The sequence below is a fragment of the Diaphorina citri genome, unplaced genomic scaffold, assembly GCF_000475195.1.
Source record: "Diaphorina citri unplaced genomic scaffold, Diaci psyllid genome assembly version 1.1 scaffold3239, whole genome shotgun sequence".
In the NCBI taxonomy this organism is placed as follows: domain Eukaryota; kingdom Metazoa; phylum Arthropoda; class Insecta; order Hemiptera; family Psyllidae; genus Diaphorina; species Diaphorina citri.
Window position 1 is genome coordinate 1,833 of NW_007380649.1, and position 20,115 is coordinate 21,947.

A 20,115-nucleotide genomic window follows, 5' to 3' on the forward strand; every position below is an offset into this window, starting at 1 on the left:
GGTAGCGCGTCTGCCTTGTAAGCGCTAGGCCGCGGGTTCGATTCCCGCCCGGGGCGGATTTTATCCTGATGGGATGTTCGTTCTCGGAACGGCTGGTTTTCTCCTATCCTGTCTTTCTTCTCTCTTCGATTTCGGGACGATAAGACCTTAGCAGTTACAGTTCCCTCTGTCAAACCTCTTAAAAAAAATCAGAGTTTAAGAAAAAAAGAAAGTAATACTGGCCTGCATAACTCAATTGGGTGACGTAAAAAAAAAAACCGTGGCTCGGCTCGGCCACAGAGATTTTGCTTACTTGATGGAGTTATTGAATAGCACCGTATCTTGAGGTACCACTCCGATGGCTTGTCTGAGCGAGGCTTGAGATACTGTCTTTATGTTCTGATTGTCAATGAATATATCCCCAGACTCCACATCATAGAATCTGAACAGGAGACGAATGATGGTACTCTTACCGGCTCCTGACTGTCCTACCTGTAACAGAGAGACGAATAAGCTAGAAAGAAAGGCCATTTTCCGTACAACCTATGTGAAAACACTGGGTGTTATTTGGTAGCAATGAAACAACTGCTACAATTCCGTAACAATTATAGTTATCAAAAACACAAAATTTGGCGCCGCAGGCGAATTTTTTGAAGACTTTGGTCTACAATAGTAAGAGAAGCAGACTTGTCAAAGGCGTAATCTTCAGGGCCGCAGGCGAAACTTTTCAGTAATTATGTAACCTGTCATGTGTCAGTTTTTTATGTAATTAAATAGGTGTAAAAGACGAGTATAGTTATTCCCCCCAATACATTTCTATAGAACACAAAATGACAGCGCCGCAGGCGAAATTTTTCGAGAAAATTTAAGTAGCTCCTTCAAGGTTGCATACTTTTTTTTATGACCAAAGTCTTTTTCTCGTTTTATGGGCTTTGAAATATTCCCAAAACTTTTTGATGAAGAGACAAAATTTCAGCGCCGCAGGCGAAATTTTTGAGAGATTATAGATGCTCACACCAGATTTTTTTTTTAGAATACAATAACAATATAGAATATAATAAAAGCGCCGCTGGCGAAATTTTTGAGCATTTTGGTCTAAAATCTTCAGAAATTCAGTCTCATCGAAATCCTAATATTCAGCTCCACAGGAAAATTGTGAGCTACAATTTATAGAAACCAGAATTAACGAAATTGAAATTTTTATGGCCACAGGCGAAAATTTTGGTCTCTAATTTTAAAAAAACTTAGTTATCGAAAACACAAAATTTGGCGCCGCAGGCGAATTTTTTGAAGATTTTGGTCTACAATAGCAAGAGAAGCAGACTTGTCAAAGTTATCAAAAACACAAAATTTGGCGCCGCAGGCGAAATTTTTGACGATTTTCGTCTACAATAGTAAGAGAAGCAGACTTGGCAAAGGTGTAATCTTCAGGGCCGCAGGCGAAACTTTTCAGTAAGTATGTAACCTGTAGCTTGTCATGTGTCAGTTTTTTATGTAATTAAATACGTGTAAAAGACGAGTATAGTTATTCCCCCCAAATACATTTCTATAGAACACAAAATGACAGCGCCGCAGGCGAAATTTTTTTCGAGAAAATTTAAGTAGCTCCTTCAAGGTTGCATACTTTTTTTTTACTGATTTAAAGAAAAGGTTCAATAAAACACATTTACTTAGGGGTGTTTACAAGCTAGGGGAAGTTAAACAGAGAGTAGACTAGCGTCTGGCTGTGTAACTATAAAGAACAGCTAACCCTAACCAGCCTAGCTAGCTGGCAGTTTCAAAGGGTTCTCTCTGCTTGAAAAGAATAAGCCCAAGTCCTCGCAATGGTTGACTGTGGTTCAGGACGAGCCAATTAAACATGGCTAGAGACCATCACCTTGGTGTATGGCTGATAGAAGAGATATTTTCTCTAGTTTGTCATCACCTTTCGGCTATAGTTAAAGCCGCTACGACAACAACAACAACAACAACAACAACTGTGCATGAATGTTGGGACTTACCTTCCTCGTTCGACTATTTCTCCAGCATGCATGACTAGAATCTCATCCGCGTGAATAATAGTGGACAACCTGTGAGCTACTATAATAGTAGTACGACTGGCACACACTCGGTTCAGTGCAGACTGAAACAAAGTTTTGGTTTTAATAAAACCAGCGTCCACAAAAACAAATGTAAAAAAAGGCCAAAAGTTCCTATCCAAAAATGTCGGCATATAAAAGTGGTGAGATCAGAAAATAAAAGGCCAAGTCTGCAAATTAAGGCCAAGTCTGAAAATATTGAACCTCGATTCCTTCAACCTTCTCAATTTCAACTTGGCTTTGTTTTCCTTCAATTTTCATGATAAGAATTGTTATTTATCTATTTATTCATTTGCGAAGGAAAAACATAAATGGAAGAACACGCAAGGACTGAAGGTTACGAAAACTAAACGGAAAAAAAATATACTGTTTAGACTGCGAGAGTAAAGGGACTTTTCAGTCTCATTCTGGCAGGATAATCAATGTATATTCTATTCCATTCAATAGAACTCACTTGAATGTTTCGTTCGGTCTTGGTATCCAAAGCACTGGTAGCCTCGTCCAGCAATACTATCTGCGGCGCTTTGAGTAGAGTACGCGCTATGGCCACACGTTGCTTCTCCCCGCCACTCAGCTTCAGTCAGCAAATTTTATCAATGGAGGAAATCGAACCCAGCGCCTTCTGAATGGACTAAAATACATACCAGCGCCAGGGTTTTGCCAGCGGGTACGGTGAAGCTAATGTTCTTGAGTATGGCTCGCTCCGGGGTATAGGAGAAGGAGACGTTTCTAAACTCCACCGCACCCTGCGCCACACACAACATGGGTGCCTGAGGGATGTCGATGACGTCACAGGTCTCCTGAAGAAGGTCGAACATGTTCTCCATGTCCACGAAATTCTTCTGAATAGCCCTGAGGGGAAATGAACGCGCAAAATGAGTTCTCAGGTTTAAGTTGAAAAAAAAAAATCCAAGATGAGTGTTTCACCGCCGTTTTAATTTCGTAGAAATGAGACAACTGCCACATTAGACTCCTGGGGTCTGTGTCGTAGCATGTCCATCCTGTAGTATGCCTCTCATCTAAGATAAAAAAAAATTAGTTTGAATAAATAGAGAGGTTTTTTTTTTAAGAGGTTTGACAGAGGGAACTGTAACTGCTATGGTCTTATCGTTCCGAAATCGAAGAGAGAAGGAAGACAGGATAGGAGAAAGCCAGCCGTTCCGAGAACGAACATTATCCCAGCAGGATAAAATCCGCCCCGGGCGGGAATCGAACCCGCGGCCTAGCGCTTACAAGGCAGACGCACTACCAACTTTCTAATAAAGCTAGAAAAAAATCTGATTTTTCCTATTATCTCTGTCTAGAATTTGAAATTTATTTTTAGAATTTACTTTGATCTAGGGCTTCATTCGTGATAACTTCTGCATAGAGATTGAATAGTGAAGGTGACATGCAGCATCCTTGACGAACTCCTCTTCCAATCTGTATTTCTTCTGTCTCATCATTTCCTAATTTCACTACTACTCTCTGTCTTAAGGGACCCGAGCGGTCCGGCGGCCTCTTAGCCACAGGCTTATAATAGTGTATAAGAAAGTTAGTCGGACCCTTCCAATTTCCTTTACTTAGAATAACATCCAAGGAGAATTTCGAGTTCATCCTAGATGAACCAACGGCAGACCTGAAGGATCCGGCCGAGGCGTTGATGCCGGCGGCTGAAAAGGCAGTTTTAATCCACCCTGCAATTATGGACCTAGATGCCGCCTTGACCTCACCTCGAGTGGTGATAAATAAAGACTTTACCTCTTTCTTTCCAATCCGAGCTGATGAGAGCGAAATCAGTTTACAAACCCAAAATAATGGGTCGAAGAGGGGATTTGAAGGGTTTTGCTTAAGCTGCCAGCCAGATTGTCGGTGACCAGAGGTATCCGTCTTGGAACCGAAGGCAGGCCAGAACACCGCCCTGTCCCCCAGATCTTGAAAGCCGTCGCCGTTTTTTATGTAATTAAATACGTGTAAAAGACGAGTATAGTTATTTCCCCCAATACACAAAATGACAGCGCCGCTGGCGAAATTTTTTTTTTTAGGAAATTTAAGTAGCTCCTTCAAGGTTGCATACTTTTTTTACTGACCAAAGTCTTTTTCTCGTTTTATTTATGACATTGTTTTCAGTTTTGAGTGATGGGATTTTAATGGAGCGATTTATTTGAACACGACTTGATTAGAACTGTAAAGTAATCATTTTCTGCACAGTTGCGAGCTACAGGTGTTACAAATTGCAACTGTAGGGGGCTGATTAGAAATTTGTCAGATCGTGAGGAGAAAAACAAAATATTTACAAGTCACTAGGCTAAAACAGATTACTTAAAATTAAAAAGTATGAGTAAATAATTACCTAGGTACGTAAGAAGTGCTTTATTTAGACTGTCAGCTTAGAACAAGTTGTTCCATTATACTCACAGTTCAATAAGAGCACCACTTTATTGATATAATTTTGTTTTTCTCCAAGTACGAAGAGTTCTCTACAATTATGTAAATGTCTAATACATCAATTTATTAATAGTTATAGTCTCCAGAAAAATTTGTTTGAGAATTATTGTGGGAATTCTCAAATTATGTATATTGAGGACAAAATAACATGCCTCAGCTGGGACTTAACCCACGTCCTCCTGTTTACCAGGCGAGCATCTTTAAAATCACCATCACCTAATCCTGTGTTTCAACATAATCGAAGCAGAATGCTATGCGATTAGTTATTGAATCTTAATCTGATACTACAGTGATCACTTGATCAGTTATTGGATCTGATGCTATAACACGTGTTTTGAGATCGCTTTGAGATCAGTTATGTGTATCAACAAAGCGAATCAAACGTGACATTGTCTGCAACACGTGAACACCGCGGAAGTATTGCTCTCAATGTGCAAGGATGAAGATCTAAATTAGTTTCATCCTATGAAAAGGAATCATTAATCAGGATTGATGTGTTATCCTTGGCTAAGAGACCTTAGGCCTATGGATCAAATGATCATTCCTGATTATGTTCGAAGACAGCCAAACACGTTGATATTTCCTGTGGAACAAGTGTCTTAAGAGAACGAGTTATGATGAGAGACTGACAAAATATGAAAGTCAATTTTGAGAGGTAAAATTAGTTGACGAGTAGGTCATCTCATCAAGGAGTTATCAGTTATACAACTTGTTTGATGAGCTTTCCATCTATTCTTTAGTTGGACGAGTCTTTTCATGTGGGCATGAGAATTCATTTGGGCAAATGTTGAAAATAAGATGACAAGACAGAGTTACCAACGGAAGAGTAGGTACAAGTATACCTATCTAGAGTCAGACTATTCTTTCAATGTTAGTACGAAACTTTTCAGACCGCGAGGAGTGTAACTTCAAGCTATAAATAGATTTAATAATACGTTTGGCTGTGAAGGAAAAAAATCATTGATACCCTCAAATTTTAGTCGATAAAATCATGACGGAAAGAAGAAAGCGACTGTACTGTAGTTACTACTCTCACGTTCACAATATGGCTGCATTCTACAAATTATGTCCAATAAATACAGAAATACAGACAGCTTTATACAAAAAATTTCGTATAAGATTTACAAGAAATACAGACAAATTTGTACAAAATTTTGGTATAAGATTTACATTGTTCATCAACATGCTATTATATCAAAGCTGAAATGATGATGGGATGAGAATACGTAATTTGTAACGAACTTTCCTAGCAAACTCTCAAGCTAGGGGGCATGATGAAGATGAAGTGTTCGTTACCTTACAGCCTTGAACCTTCTGTTTAAAGTACTCTTTGAAGAATACATAATGATAGATGTTGTGCCTATATACAGATATACACACATACATAATGATATACGATGGGCCTATATGATTTAATGAAGTCTACTAGGAAATAAGTGAAGGCAGCATAAGGCTCTCTCGGGTATGTAATTTTCAAAGTAACTCATATACGCACGTCAATCACCTGAGATTATGGATGGAAATAATTATTTGACTTGGAAAATATCTGTACAGAGGATTTGCGCTCTCAGATAATACCTAGCTGACGAATTAAAATTATGTAAAACTATTGCTAAAGATTTGGCAACTAAAATAACCCAGAGGGTAGATCGAAATGGAGAAAAGACAGCAATGGTAAATATGGTAATGGCTGACATCAAGTTCAGTCAGAGCTCAAATAGTTAAAGAGACTAAAAAGTGTCTTTACTCTAGCACTACTCCTATTATTGCAGTCAAAAGACAAAGCAATCATGAATATGGTAATGACTTTCAGTCAGAGATTAAATAGTTATTTTCTCTTTGTCCCAGCACTACAACTATTATTGTGGTCAAATCCTCAGATAATACTAAGGATGAAATTCCATACCTCGACTGGGATTGAACCAGCGCCCTCCTGATTACCAAGAGAGCGTCTTGACCACTACACCACCGAAGCAGAGGTCATGCTTAGAAGCACGTAAGATATGAAGCTGGTTTGTATAATATGTGGTGGACCTTGTAGGTTATTTAATAATCTGATCGCGTCATTTGATTTGAGAAAAATTATTTGCAATTTTTAAACGATTAATAAAATAATTATGTATGTCAAGTTTGCATCACTCGCCTGAAATTTTCCAAGTATTGAAGTTTATGAAATTGGAACAGACTGAGTAGGTTTATGAGCAATTGAGCATTGACTAAGCAGAATTATGATAAGCATTGTAGACTATGCAGAAATATGAATAATATCCTGGGATGAGTAAATTAACATGGCAGCCAGCCTAGTTAACTTGGTTGGTAGCGCGTCTGCCTTGTATGCACTAGGCTGTGGCTTAGATTCCCGCCCGGGGCGGATTTTATTCTGAACGGATGTCTATTCTCGGAACGGCTGGCTTTCTCCTATCCTGTCTTCCTTATCTTTGCAGTTACAGTTCCCTCTATCAAACCTCTTTTTTTATAATAACAATATTCTGGATGAGTAAATTAACACGACAAGAATGCAGAAACCCTTTTAATAAAGTTGTTAGTTTAACAACAGTGTGAGAATTTTTCTTTCATCCTTCATTAAAATAATTTTCACACAGTGTAGACCTATGCAACTTCTCAGTGTGAGAGTACTTTACTCACGTCACGTATGATTTTAAAGGTTCTTAGACAGATACATAATATTAGTATTAGGATGGGAAAACATAAGAAATATGTTTTAATAATATAAGATTAGGAGCCATGCGAGGCACAGGAAGTGTAGACAAGATAAAATACCGAGTCACCGATTTTTTATTATTATTAGTTTAAAAAAATGGTGAAGGAAAAGAAGAAGATTAGTGAAAAAAATAAGAGGTTTGATAGAAGGAACTGTGATTACTGGAGTATTGTGTGATTGTGTCTCATAAGGCCTTATCGTCCTGAAATCCAGGAGAGGAGGACAGTATAGGAGAAAGCCAGTCGTTCCGAGAACGAACATTGTATTGACTATTTGGGGGAACTCCCCAGTAATTTTTTAGATATGTAGGAGAAATATTGGACATTTATTTGATCCTACCAGAATTAATGTTTGTATGTAATTTCTGCAAAAATGCCTTGAGGTCACAGGATTGTCAATTCCTTCAATAATAAAATAAATTGTATGAAAGGTAAATAGACACTTTAATGTTTTTTTTTTCTAATGAGATTTCAAATATTTTTTCTTTTTTTTTTTCCTTCTTTAACACGAAGACATCAAATTGCTTATCCTTAGTGAATCAAAGTAAGTTTTCACAGAAAAAAAAGTGCTGTAATCTAATTTCAAAAACAAATATATGCCAAGCAAACGAGTTGATTTGATTTCACACGTGTGATAAAAATAAAGTGTAACAAAATAAATTAATGCAAATTGGGGAGTGGTTTAGTCTAGACTTTTCTAAGCAGATTACCTAATTTCCAATTTAAACTAACTCTTGTTTTCCAGAATAAAATTGCATTTTTATAATGAAGGCAATAGTTAACAAGATCGCCTGCTAAACAAGACAGCTTGGGTTTAATTTGGCCTCAATACAGTTTGAGAAATATACCACAATAATAGTAAGAGATCAAATTGTAAAAATAAATGAGGACAAAATTCCATGCCTCACCTGGGATCGAACCCGCGCCCTCCTGATTATCAGGCCAAAACATTGATCACTACGCCATCGAGATAGGTTTAGGAAGTCTAAAGGCCTGTTCCCACTTGTCGTGAGTTTTATCCGATTTTTCCGAATGTCTCTAATAGGTACCTTACACAATCATTAGTAATGTCATTATTTCCCAGTAATGATGATCAAAAATTAGAAAATCCGGAATTCCATCATTAGTAATGGTACCTATTAGGTAATGTAATTGAAATGAGTGTTCCCACTTACTATACGCACGACACGATTTTTTTCCCAACGAAAAGTGGGAACGGGCCTTTAGTCAGAGTTAGCGTGTCTGAGAAAGACATGATACCGGTTCAATAGAATAGAATGTACCTCATTTATACTGTTAGGATGATACTGAAAAGTCCCTTCACGCAGTCTAAAATGTCTAAATAATAAAACACAATGCTTATCGACTTACCTCTTCCGGATCATAAGCATGGTAGAGATGACAGTAGAGGAGGGGCTGGTTCAAATCCCGTAGAACGTAGAGAAAATTGTTGTAGTTCCCATTGGAGAGTATTGTGTCTCATAAGGCCTTATCGTCCTGAAATCCAGGAGAGGAGGACAGTATAGGAGAAAGCCAGTCGTTCCGAGAACGAACATTGTCCGTTCAGGATAGAGAGAACTGTAATTACTGAGGTCTTATCGTCCTAAAATCCAAGAGAGGACAGGATAGGAGAAAGCCAGCCGTTCCGAGAACGAACATTGTCCGTTCAGGATAGAGAGAACTGTAATTACTGAGGTCTTATCGTCCTAATATCCAAGAGAGGACAGGCTAGGAGAAAGCCAGCCGTTCCGAGAACGAACCTTATTTAGAATTAAGTCCGCCCCGAACGGGAATCGAGCCCTGTATTTTTGAAACAGTCTGATTTCACGGCAAGCATGTAGGAATTCTACGACTTCACATAGCAAGATGTTTATTTGAGTAATTTCAGTGGAAGGATTTTAGTCCATACTTCCGTTCAGTTTTTAATTTCATTACTGCAGAGCATGGGAGAAATACCTTCATGTTTGTCCATAGGTACAGTTTCATTGATATGAAGGATAATTATTTACACTCGGCTGCAAAACAATCAGGACATTTTGTATTTCCAGCCCACCTCGGTGGCCGAGTGGTCAAGAGCACCGACTCTCAACCCAGTGCTGGGTTTGAATCCCGGCCAGGGCGGAAATTCTAACCAGATTTTTCCGTTCTTGGTTCTTGGGTAGGCATGGATGTAAAAGAATGTGCCTTGAAGTAATGCGAAAGCGGTACCGAGGTAACTTCCATCCTTTTACACTGAAATACAGTTTGACTTTTTTGTACCAGCTAAAAGCTAAAAATCTTCAAGATAGCGTCTTTTCTGGGCGTCCAAAGGGTTGTAAACCCAAATCCTTTTAACACTGTGAGAAGAATCATGCCTGTCTCATAGACATGGAAGATTCTTATAAGCTAAACAAATTGCAACTGAGTGTAGGTACAAGTGTTTTCTACAAAACTCGATGAATTGCGAATTATTCGAAGGTGACGTGAAATTTTTATGACATTGTTTTCAGTTTTGAGTGATGGGATTTTAATGGAGCGATTTATTTGAACACGACTTGATTAGAACTGTAAAGTAATCATTTTCTGCACAGTTGCGAGCTACAGGTGTTACAAATTGCAACTGTAGGGGGCTGATTAGAAATTTGTCAGATCGTGAGGAGAAAAACAAAATATTTACAAGTCACTAGGCTAAAACAGATTACTTAAAATTAAAAAGTATGAGTAAATAATTACCTAGGTACGTAAGAAGTGCTTTATTTAGACTGTCAGCTTAGAACAAGTTGTTCCATTATACTCACAGTTCAATAAGAGCACCACTTTATTGATATAATTTTGTTTTTCTCCAAGTACGAAGAGTTCTCTACAATTATGTAAATGTCTAATACATCAATTTATTAATAGTTATAGTCTCCAGAAAAATTTGTTTGAGAATTATTGTGGGAATTCTCAAATTATGTATATTGAGGACAAAATAACATGCCTCAGCTGGGACTTAACCCACGTCCTCCTGTTTACCAGGCGAGCATCTTTATAATCACCATCACCTAATCCTGTGTTTCAACATAATCGAAGCAGAATGCTATGCGATTAGTTATTGAATCTTAATCTGATACTACAGTGATCACTTGATCAGTTATTGGATCTGATGCTATAACACGTGTTTTGAGATCAGTTATGTGTATCAACAAAGCGAATCAAACGTGACATTGTCTGCAACACGTGAACACCGCGGAAGTATTGCTCTCAATGTGCAAGGATGAAGATCTAAATTCGTTTCATCCTATGAAAAGGAATCATTAATCAGGATTGATGATTGATGTGTTATCCTTGGCTAAGAGACCTTAGGCCTATGGATCAAATGATCATTCCTGATTATGTTCGAAGACAGCCAAACACGTTGATATTTCCTGTGGAACAAGTGTCTTGAGAGAACGATGAGAGACTGACAAAATATGAAAGTCAATTTTGAGAGATAAAATTAGTTGACGAGGAGGTCATCTCATCAAGGAGTTATCAGTTATACAACTTGTTTGATGAGCTTTCCATCTATTCTTTAGTTGGACGAGTCTTTTCATGTGGGCATGAGAATTCATTTGGGCAAATGTTGAAAATAATATGACAAGACAGAGTTACCAACGGAAGAGTAGGTACGAGTATACCTATCTAGAGTCAGACTATTCTTTCAATGTCAGTACGAAACTTTTCAGACCGAAGAGTGTAACTTCAAGCTATAAATAGATTTAATAATACGTTTGGCTGTGAAGAAAAAAAAAATCATTGATACCCTAAAATATTAGCCGAAAAAATCACGAAGGAAAGAAGAAAACGACTGTACTTCACTACTCGTACGTTCACGTTATAGCTGCATTCTACAAATTATGTCCAATAAATACAGAAATACAGACAGCTTTATACAAAAAAATTCGTATAAGATTTACAAGAAATACAGACAAACTTGTACAAAATTTTGGTATAAGATTTACATTGTCCATCAACATGCTATTATATCAGAGCTGAAATGATGATGGGATGAGAATACGTAATTTGTAACGAACTTTCCTAGCAAACTCTCAAGCTAGGGGGCATGATGAAGATGAAGTGTTCGTTACCTTACAGCCTTGAACCTGCTGTTTAAAGTACTCTTTGAAGAATACATAATGATAGATGTTGTGCCTATATACACATACATAATGATAGACGATGGGCCTATATGATTTAATGAAGTCTACTAGGAAATAAGTGAACACAGGCAGCATAAGGCTCTCTCGGGTATGTAATTTTCAAAGTAACTCATATACGCACGTCAATCACCTGAGATTATGGATGGAAATAATTATTTTGACTTGGAAAATATCTGCACAGAGGATTTGCGCTCTCAGATAATACCTAGCTGACGAATTGGAATTATGTAAAACTATTGGTAAAGATTTGGCAACTAAAATAACCCAGAGGGGAGATCGAAATGGAGAAAAGACAGCAATGGTAAAAATGGTAATGGCTGACATCAAGTTCAGTCAGAGCTCAAATAGTTAAAGAGACTAAAAAGTGTCTTTACACCAGCACTACTCCTATTATTGTAGTCAAAAGACAAAGCAATCATGAATATGGTAATGACTATCAGTCAGAGATTAAATAGTTAAAGATACTATTTTCTCTTTGTCCCAACACTACAACTATTATTATGGTCAAATCCTCAGATAATACTAAGGATAAAATTCCATACCTCGACTGGGATTGAACCAGCGCCCTCCTGATTACCAAGAGAGCGTCTTGACCACTACACCACCGAAGCAGAGGTCATGCTTAGAAGCATCAGAAGCACGTAAGATATGAAGCTGGTTTGTATAATATGTGGTGGACCTTGTAGGTTATTTAATAATCTGATCGCGTCATTTGATTTGATTACATTCTCAGAAGTTCACAAGGAAGTTGACTATTTGGGGGGAACTCCCCAGTAATTTAGATATGTAGGGGAAATATTGGACATTTATTTGATCCTACCAGAATGAATGTTTGTATGTAATTTCTGCAAAAATGCCTTGAGGTCACAGGATTGTCAATTCCTTCAATAATAAAATAAATTATATGAAAGGTAAGTACGACACTTTAATGTTTTTTTTTTTCTAATGAGAGTTCAAATATTTTTTCATTATTTTTTCCTTTTTTAACACAAAGACATCAAATTGCTTATCCTTAGTGAATAAAAGTAAGTTTTCACAGAAAAAAAAGTGGCACCGCTAACAATGTTTGTTTAACAAATTTCTAGTTTCTAGTCAACCAGATATTCAAATTTCAAGCCTAGAGCGCTAGAGCCAGAAGAAACTTCTGGATTCCAATTATCAGCAATTAGTAACACTTTTTTAGACATTTAATTATAATTAGTTACACTTAAGTGTTTAATGGTGCAACCTCTTACATCTCAAGTAGGTGTCTTCTAAGAGACATGAAATATTCAGAATAATGCTGGCAAACTTGAATTTTAAGAAGCTATCAACATGAAACAAATTAAATACCAACTCAAAAGTGAGCAAACAATTTTACCATTGAGTTTAAGATACGATTTGATCACGAAAGAGACCTTGACAAACTTCAGAACATACAACAGTCTACGGACAAACTCAAAAATGAGCAAACAATTTTACCATTGAGTTTAAGATACGATTTGATCACGAAAGAGACCTTGACAAACTTCAGAACATACAACAGTCTACGGAAACCCAACAAGTGAGGTACCTAACATTTACGATTATTGGGACATTAGGTGTATATTTTATTGCACATTTTCTGAAACCACCTGGCTGATAGTTTTGGTATTCGTTTGATTAATTAAAAGTAGAAACACACTACTATCACGTAACGTGAGCTCATGGGGAGTCAGAAAGATGTACTGAAAAGTTCTCCCAAATCTCCCATAAGAGGTATAGTAGGTGTTGAATGTAACAGTTATAAATGGATCACTAAAGTTAGGCAACATTGCACGTGGTTAGTATCCGAATGGGTAACTATCTAGGCAATCGCGTGCTTTTCCCGGTCCCACTCACTCAGGCTGGGTGAGGTTAATTTGAGGTGGTTGGTATCAAATGCTGGGAATTGACTATCAGGCCATTTTCCTTAAAGTGTGTAGACGGGTAGCTTGTTGCCTAATGGAGGGTAAAATTCCCGTCACTAAACACCTTAGTAGTTATACGGTGACAATTAAACGCTATCAAGAAAAATGCCAACCTCAGTGGTGTGGTGGTTAGCGCAGTGGACTTCGGATCTGGAGGTTGGTGGTTCGAGTCCAAGTCAAGCCATAAAATTTAGCGTAGTGCATTAAGCAGGGAACGACATTTGTGACAAGCATTTATGCTTAACACAATTAAAATTCCTTTACTTACGAGTATATCTAGGTTCTCTACTCCTTTGTCAAAAGTCACGTAATAATTAAGATCGGTCTGATAGAAATCGGTTCATTTTAGATTAGAAATCGTTTTATTATTATTATTATTATTATTATTATTATTTTATTCGAAGACCCTCGCCCAGTTTTTGACTTTTATATCTTTGACTTTTAGATTTTGGGGTTTGGCAAAAAGAAAAAGAACTATTCGTACCTATCTAATAATAATTGTAAGTCTGACACAAAAACACAATAGCACAAAACTAAAACGCAAGAGATAAAATAGATAATCCCCAAGCATTCAGAACTCAGAACGTGTCATGAATTCCACAATGAAAAAAAAAAGTAAAAAAAGATCTAATAGGAAACAAAAATACCTAATATGCTATGAGTTTTGGAATTTTTTGTACCCATAGGTATGTATAGCAGAGAAGCAAAAACCTGGAAGAAAAGGTGTTATTTGTATCCTTAGGTAAACAATATTGTGTGTCTATCTGTTATACCACTGTTACCTTAAGGTAAGCTGTGTACACACATAGTCAACTCCGTTGATCGACATCCACTGACACCGTACACTGCCTTGACAACATAGATTCACCTCTTCACATCATCGATCGACCATTGATCGACAAGGTCGACTATGTGTGGACACAGCGTTATACTCACATTTGCTAAGAATAAGAACTGTTTATCTTCTCTAAGTGTAGGGATCAATCTTAGAGATGCACCTAATACTCTTCCGATCTTTAATCGAAAATTCGAAACCCGTAATCGGCATAAACATGAGATTCCCACACTCAGCAAATCTTCTCAGAGGTCAGTTGAACCATATCGAACAAATAATCACAAGTAGGGGCGGTGTTTCATACATTTCTCGTCTGAAATGCGTCGATTGTTGATTCAGCCGAGGATGGTCCAAGAATTAATAGATGAGGATGATCCTATTGAAGATAGCACAGGATCCAGAGAACAATGGACCAGATAGTCCAATAGACCCAGAACTTGTTGGGTGGTCACCTATAGTGCAGTATAGAACCTTGCAGTCGTGGTATTTGGATAATTTCAGGTTTTCTCTGAAATAGGTACCACATAATTAAATCTGTTGTAGATTATAGGTATTCTATAGCTGATTATAGGTATAAATGGATAATAGGCATTATGGTTTTTTCCTTCTTTAACACGAAGACATCAAATTGCTTATCCTTAGTGAATCAAAGTAAGTTTTCACAGAAAAAAAAGTGCTGTAATCTAATTTCAAAAACAAATATATGCCAAGCAAACGAGTTGATTTGATTTCACACGTGTGATAAAAATAAAGTGTAACAAAATAAATTAATGCAAATTGGGGAGTGGTTTAGTCTAGACTTTTCTAAGCAGATTACTTAATTTCAATTTAAACTAACTCTCGTTTTCCAGAATAAAATTGCATTTTTATAATGAAGGCAATAGCAAGATCGCCTGCTAAACAAAACGGTTTAGGTTTTAAGTTGGCCTCAGTACAGTTTGAGAAATAAACCACAACAAATGGCAAAAATAAATGAGGACAAAATTCCATGCCTCAGATGGGATCGAACCAGAGCCCTCCTGATTACCAGGACAGCGCCTTGACGGTGAAATAATAAATAACAATGCTTATTTATTTATTTTATAAATCTACGGGGACATCCCCATTTTTATCGACTCACCTCTTCTGGATCATAAGCATGGTAGAGATGACAGTAGAGGAGGGGCTGGTTCAAATCCCGTAGAACGTAGAGAAAATTGTTGTAGTTCCCATTGGGGATGGTGAAACGAGAGATGAGGGAGAGAGGATGTACGAATTCGCTCTCTACGTTATTGTTGTCGTCCCGGGCACACACACAGCCTTCGGATACATTTAGGATCATCTGGAGGAGAAAAAAATATGGAATATTAGTAGGTATTAGACTTTCTGTATCATGGACAATCGGTGTTGTGTTGAAAGCCCAGAAGAGATTAGGTAGTTCAACAGCTACAATCTAATATATAACAAGCAGGGTCCGTCCCTCCGGGAATTTTTCGATCTTGGTTAAGGAAAATCAATATTTATGTACCTACCTATTTTATTTAATATTCGAACTGTAAAGTAATCATTTTGTGCACAGTTGCGAGCTACAGGTGTTACAAATTGCAACTGTAGGGGGCTGATTAGAAATTTGTCAGATCGTGAGGAGAAAAACAAAATATTTACAAGTCACTAGGCTAAAACAGATTACTTAAAATTAAAAAGTATGAGTAAATAATTACCTAGGTACGTAAGAAGTGCTTTATTTAGACTGTCAGCTTAGAACAAGTTGTTCCATTATACTCACAGTTCAATAAGAGCACCACTTTATTGATATAATTTTGTTTTTCTCCAAGTACGAAGAGTTCTCTACAATTATGTAAATGTCTAATACATCAATTTATTAATAGTTATAGTCTCCAGAAAAATTTGTTTGAGAATTATTGTGGGAATTCTCAAATTATGTATATTGAGGACAAAATAACATGCCTCAGCTGGGACTTAACCCACGTCCTCCTGTTTACCAGGCGAGCATCTTTATAATCACCATCACCTAATCCTGTGTTTCAACATAATCGAAGCAGAATGCTATGCGATTAGTTATTGAATCTTAATCTGATACTACAGTGATCACTTGATCAGTTATTGGATCTGATGCTATAACACGTGTTTTGAGATCAGTTATGTGTATCAACAAAGCGAATCAAACGTGACATTGTCTGCAACACGTGAACACCGCGGAAGTATTGCTCTCAATGTGCAAGGATGAAGATCTAAATTCGTTTCATCCTATGAAAAGGAATCATTAATCAGGATTGATGATTGATGTGTTATCCTTGGCTAAGAGACCTTAGGCCTATGGATCAAATGATCATTCCTGATTATGTTCGAAGACAGCCAAACACGTTGATATTTCCTGTGGAACAAGTGTCTTGAGAGAACGATGAGAGACTGACAAAATATGAAAGTCAATTTTGAGAGATAAAATTAGTTGACGAGGAGGTCATCTCATCAAGGAGTTATCAGTTATACAACTTGTTTGATGAGCTTTCCATCTATTCTTTAGTTGGACGAGTCTTTTCATTTGGGCATGAGAATTCATTAGGGCAAATGTTGAAAATAAGATGACAAGACAGAGTTACCAACGGAAGAGTAGGTACGAGTATACCTATCTAGAGTCAGACTATTCTTTCAATGTCAGTACGAAACTTTTCAGACCGAAGAGTGTAACTTCAAGCTATAAATAGATTTAATAATACGTTTGGCTGTGAAGAAAAAAAAAATCATTGATACCCTAAAATATTAGCCGAAAAAATCACGAAGGAAAGAAGAAAACGACTGTACTTCACTACTCGTACGTTCACGTTATAGCTGCATTCTACAAATTATGTCCAATAAATACAGAAATACAGACAGCTTTATACAAAAAAATTCGTATAAGATTTACAAGAAATACAGACAAACTTGTACAAAATTTTGGTATAAGATTTACATTGTCCATCAACATGCTATTATATCAGAGCTGAAATGATGATGGGATGAGAATACGTAATTTGTAACGAACTTTCCTAGCAAACTCTCAAGCTAGGGGGCATGATGAAGATGAAGCCAAGAATTGCCCGGATTGGGCGTTTTGAAAAATGCTCAAACCCCGATCTAATGGTATACTGCGGGACTTGAACCCCTAGCTTTTGAAAGAGCTTGGAATTTTGAAGTTTTGTTTTTTTCTGAAGGTAGGAAAGAGCCCTTGACAAATTTTGATGGTGATGTCAAAATCCAGGTTCGAACCCCAGCAGTGGCACTTTTTGGATAAAAGTCGTCGTTTCTCTAGAAATTCAAATAAGAAACCCTATTTTTTTATTTCATTTTTGAAATCTACGTCGAATTTCATAGGTAACCACATAACCTTTTGCTATTATTGGTAAGTGGTAAAAGTTACAAGTCAAACTCAGTCACCCTATTTCAAACCTGGGTAAAACGTCGCCAAATGGAAGAATGAAGAGTGAAATTATCGGCAGAAACTTGGCGGTCCTAAATCTTCATTGAGACGTCTTCTCTTACAATCGTTCAAGTTAGAGAAGAACTTGTGTATGTCTTCCGCTTTCACCACCTTCTTCTCTTCACCAAACTGTTTCAAGTACTGCACCAGCTTTTCCTTCATGTCGTTGTACTCTGAAGAAATAACAAAGCATAACACAGAGGATTATAGTCATGGAAAGAAATGTTCCACCTTTTTTTTTTTTTTTTAATGATTGTACCTTGGAACCGCTTTCGCATTACTTCAAGGCACATTCTTTTACATCCATGCCTATCCAGGAACAGAAAATTTCCACCTTGGCCGGGATTCTAACCCAGCACCTACAGATTGAGAGTCAGTACTCTTGACCACTTGGCCACAGAGGTGGACAACTTTCTATTACTAAAGTAATTAGAAAGTATTGCAATCGGTCCAATTTTTTTCTCTTTTCCAATTGTTCTATTTCTCCAGGTACCCTACCTGAAATGATTTCAACTTGCTGCACCCTATCCAGAGTGGAGAGGAAGGCCAAATCTGCATCCTGATTTGGAGGTGGACTCGTCTCCAGACTTTTCTTCTCATACACCTCCACCATGTCCGACAGATCTGTGATGAATGGGACCTTGTGCTCGCTGTAGTAGCTCTGTAAAAGGCCAGCAAATGAGTTAGTAGCTCTGTAAAGAACATGAATATATGTTTTATTTTTGCACATGAAGTTTATATTAAGGGGGACCTTTTTTTTTCTTATTGTCCATTTTCCCATAGGTACTTTTTAGAGTCATATTTTGGCAAATAAGTGCTGTAATTTGCCAGGCTCTGCAATAATGTCCAATGAATCAGTGCAACAATTCAAGGAGCATTCCTTGATTACAAATTCCCTGAAATTCCTCAGTATACAAGGAGTATGACTTGATAACCAAAGCACTGTGTTGAGATAATCATGTTTTCCTCTTCCTCCAAAGTAATTCGATTTACGAGTGTTTCAAAATGCATTGTGTAGGTATTTTCGAAATACTTGATTGAAGACCCGATAACTTTGTGAAGGTCCAACAGAAAGTAAGGTAGTATTCGTTTTCCATAAAACCCAAAAGTCATTTTCGAAAAAATCGAGAGTTTTGCTAGGGACCCGATGGCTAGTTCGATCGAATTATTGGAAGGTGTGAATTATCGAGAGTAGACTAAATTCAGTTTGCACACTGGTGTTGCTTTTGAAAAACTGGACCCCTGAGCTGACAGTTTTTGCACATAGAAACCTCTGAAACAACATCTACAATATCATACCTGAAACAATGCCCAAAAAATGAAAAACAAGAGTAAAGAATCGAACCGACAATCTCCAGATGAAGCTAACTATGAGGTGAAATGATGGCTACTCACTTTAGGCAGCTTAGCAGTGAAGAGGCAACAGGATCTAACCTACCCTACATTACATGTCCCCCTCTATTACTAGAAGACTCTTGTCAAGGATTTCTTTAGGATCAGTGTCGTACTTCAAAATGGGACCATGGAGGAACCTTTTGTACTTACGTACATACTAAAAATGAGATTATAAACAAAAAAAAAGTAAAAACACGGAACAAAAATAAATAACAATCAAAGGTGCAAAAAATAAAATAAACAAAATGGGTTGTCAAATATATCTCTTAGAAAATGGATTGAAATTTCTCGTATAGGTATCTTCAGTTATTATTTACAATTATTTTAAAGACGTGAAAAATTCACAATAGTTAAGTCACATCTGTACATTAAAATAAACACATAAATAGGTCAAAATAAAACTCGGGTCGGTGATAAACATTTAAAATTAAATCAGTTATTTTGAAAAGTTAAAAAATAACGGTCGTTTGAAGATAGGAAAAGATCGAGCGAGGGAGCGCATAGTTTAACGAATGAGTCATGCAATACAACTGAATAGTGTCTGCAAAGCTAGAGCTATAGGTCTGGGATCTGCCGATCCTGCAATAAAAAACAATATATACGGTATAGATATGTAGATATAATATAAAACAACATACCTACAGATATGTATACAGGTATACCGTGAAGGTAAAATGGTTAGGTAGATCAGTTGAGCACACCTTTCCTACCTCTTCGGTAACGGAAGAACTTTTGGTGAATAAGTTTGTTAAAATCGTTTAGGAGCTATCATGTTTTCCTCTTCCTCCAAAGTAATTCGATTTACGAGTGTTTCAAAATGCATTGTGTAGGTATTTTCGAAATACTTGATTGAAGACCCGATAACTTTGTGAAGGTCCAACAGAAAGTAAGGTAGTATTCGTTTTCCATAAAACCCAAAAGTCATTTTCGAAAAAATCGAGAGTTTTGCTAGGGACCCGATGGCTAGCACGAATTATTGTAAGGTGTGAATTATCGAGAGTAGACTGAATTCAGTTTGCACACTGGTGTTGCTTTTGAAAAACTGGACCCCTGAGCTGACAGTTTTTGCACATAGAAACCTCTGAAACAACATCTACAATATCATACCTGAAACAATGCCCAAAAAATGAAAAAC

General features: G+C 37.2%; 2 protein-coding genes across 2 annotated transcripts; both read right to left on the bottom strand.

Annotated features, from left to right (window-relative positions):
* Positions 1 to 288: 288 nt before the first annotated feature.
* Positions 289 to 8,596, bottom strand: LOC103520123 (ATP-binding cassette sub-family B member 6, mitochondrial-like). Its single transcript, XM_017448417.1, has 3 exons — positions 8,577 to 8,596; positions 2,702 to 2,909; positions 289 to 471 (listed from the first exon to the last, which is right to left on the bottom strand). The coding sequence occupies exons 1-3, from the start codon at positions 8,594 to 8,596 to the stop codon at positions 289 to 291; spliced, it is 411 nt and encodes a 136-aa protein (XP_017303906.1).
* Positions 8,597 to 17,255: 8,659 nt separating this feature from the next.
* Positions 17,256 to 18,330, bottom strand: LOC103520122 (putative E3 ubiquitin-protein ligase UBR7). Its single transcript, XM_026831365.1, has 2 exons — positions 18,084 to 18,330; positions 17,256 to 17,758 (listed from the first exon to the last, which is right to left on the bottom strand). Exons 1-2 carry the CDS (start codon positions 18,313 to 18,315, stop codon positions 17,595 to 17,597), a joined length of 396 nt encoding a protein of 131 aa, XP_026687166.1. The 5' UTR covers positions 18,316 to 18,330; the 3' UTR covers positions 17,256 to 17,594.
* Between the last annotated feature and the right edge of the window lie 1,785 nt (positions 18,331 to 20,115).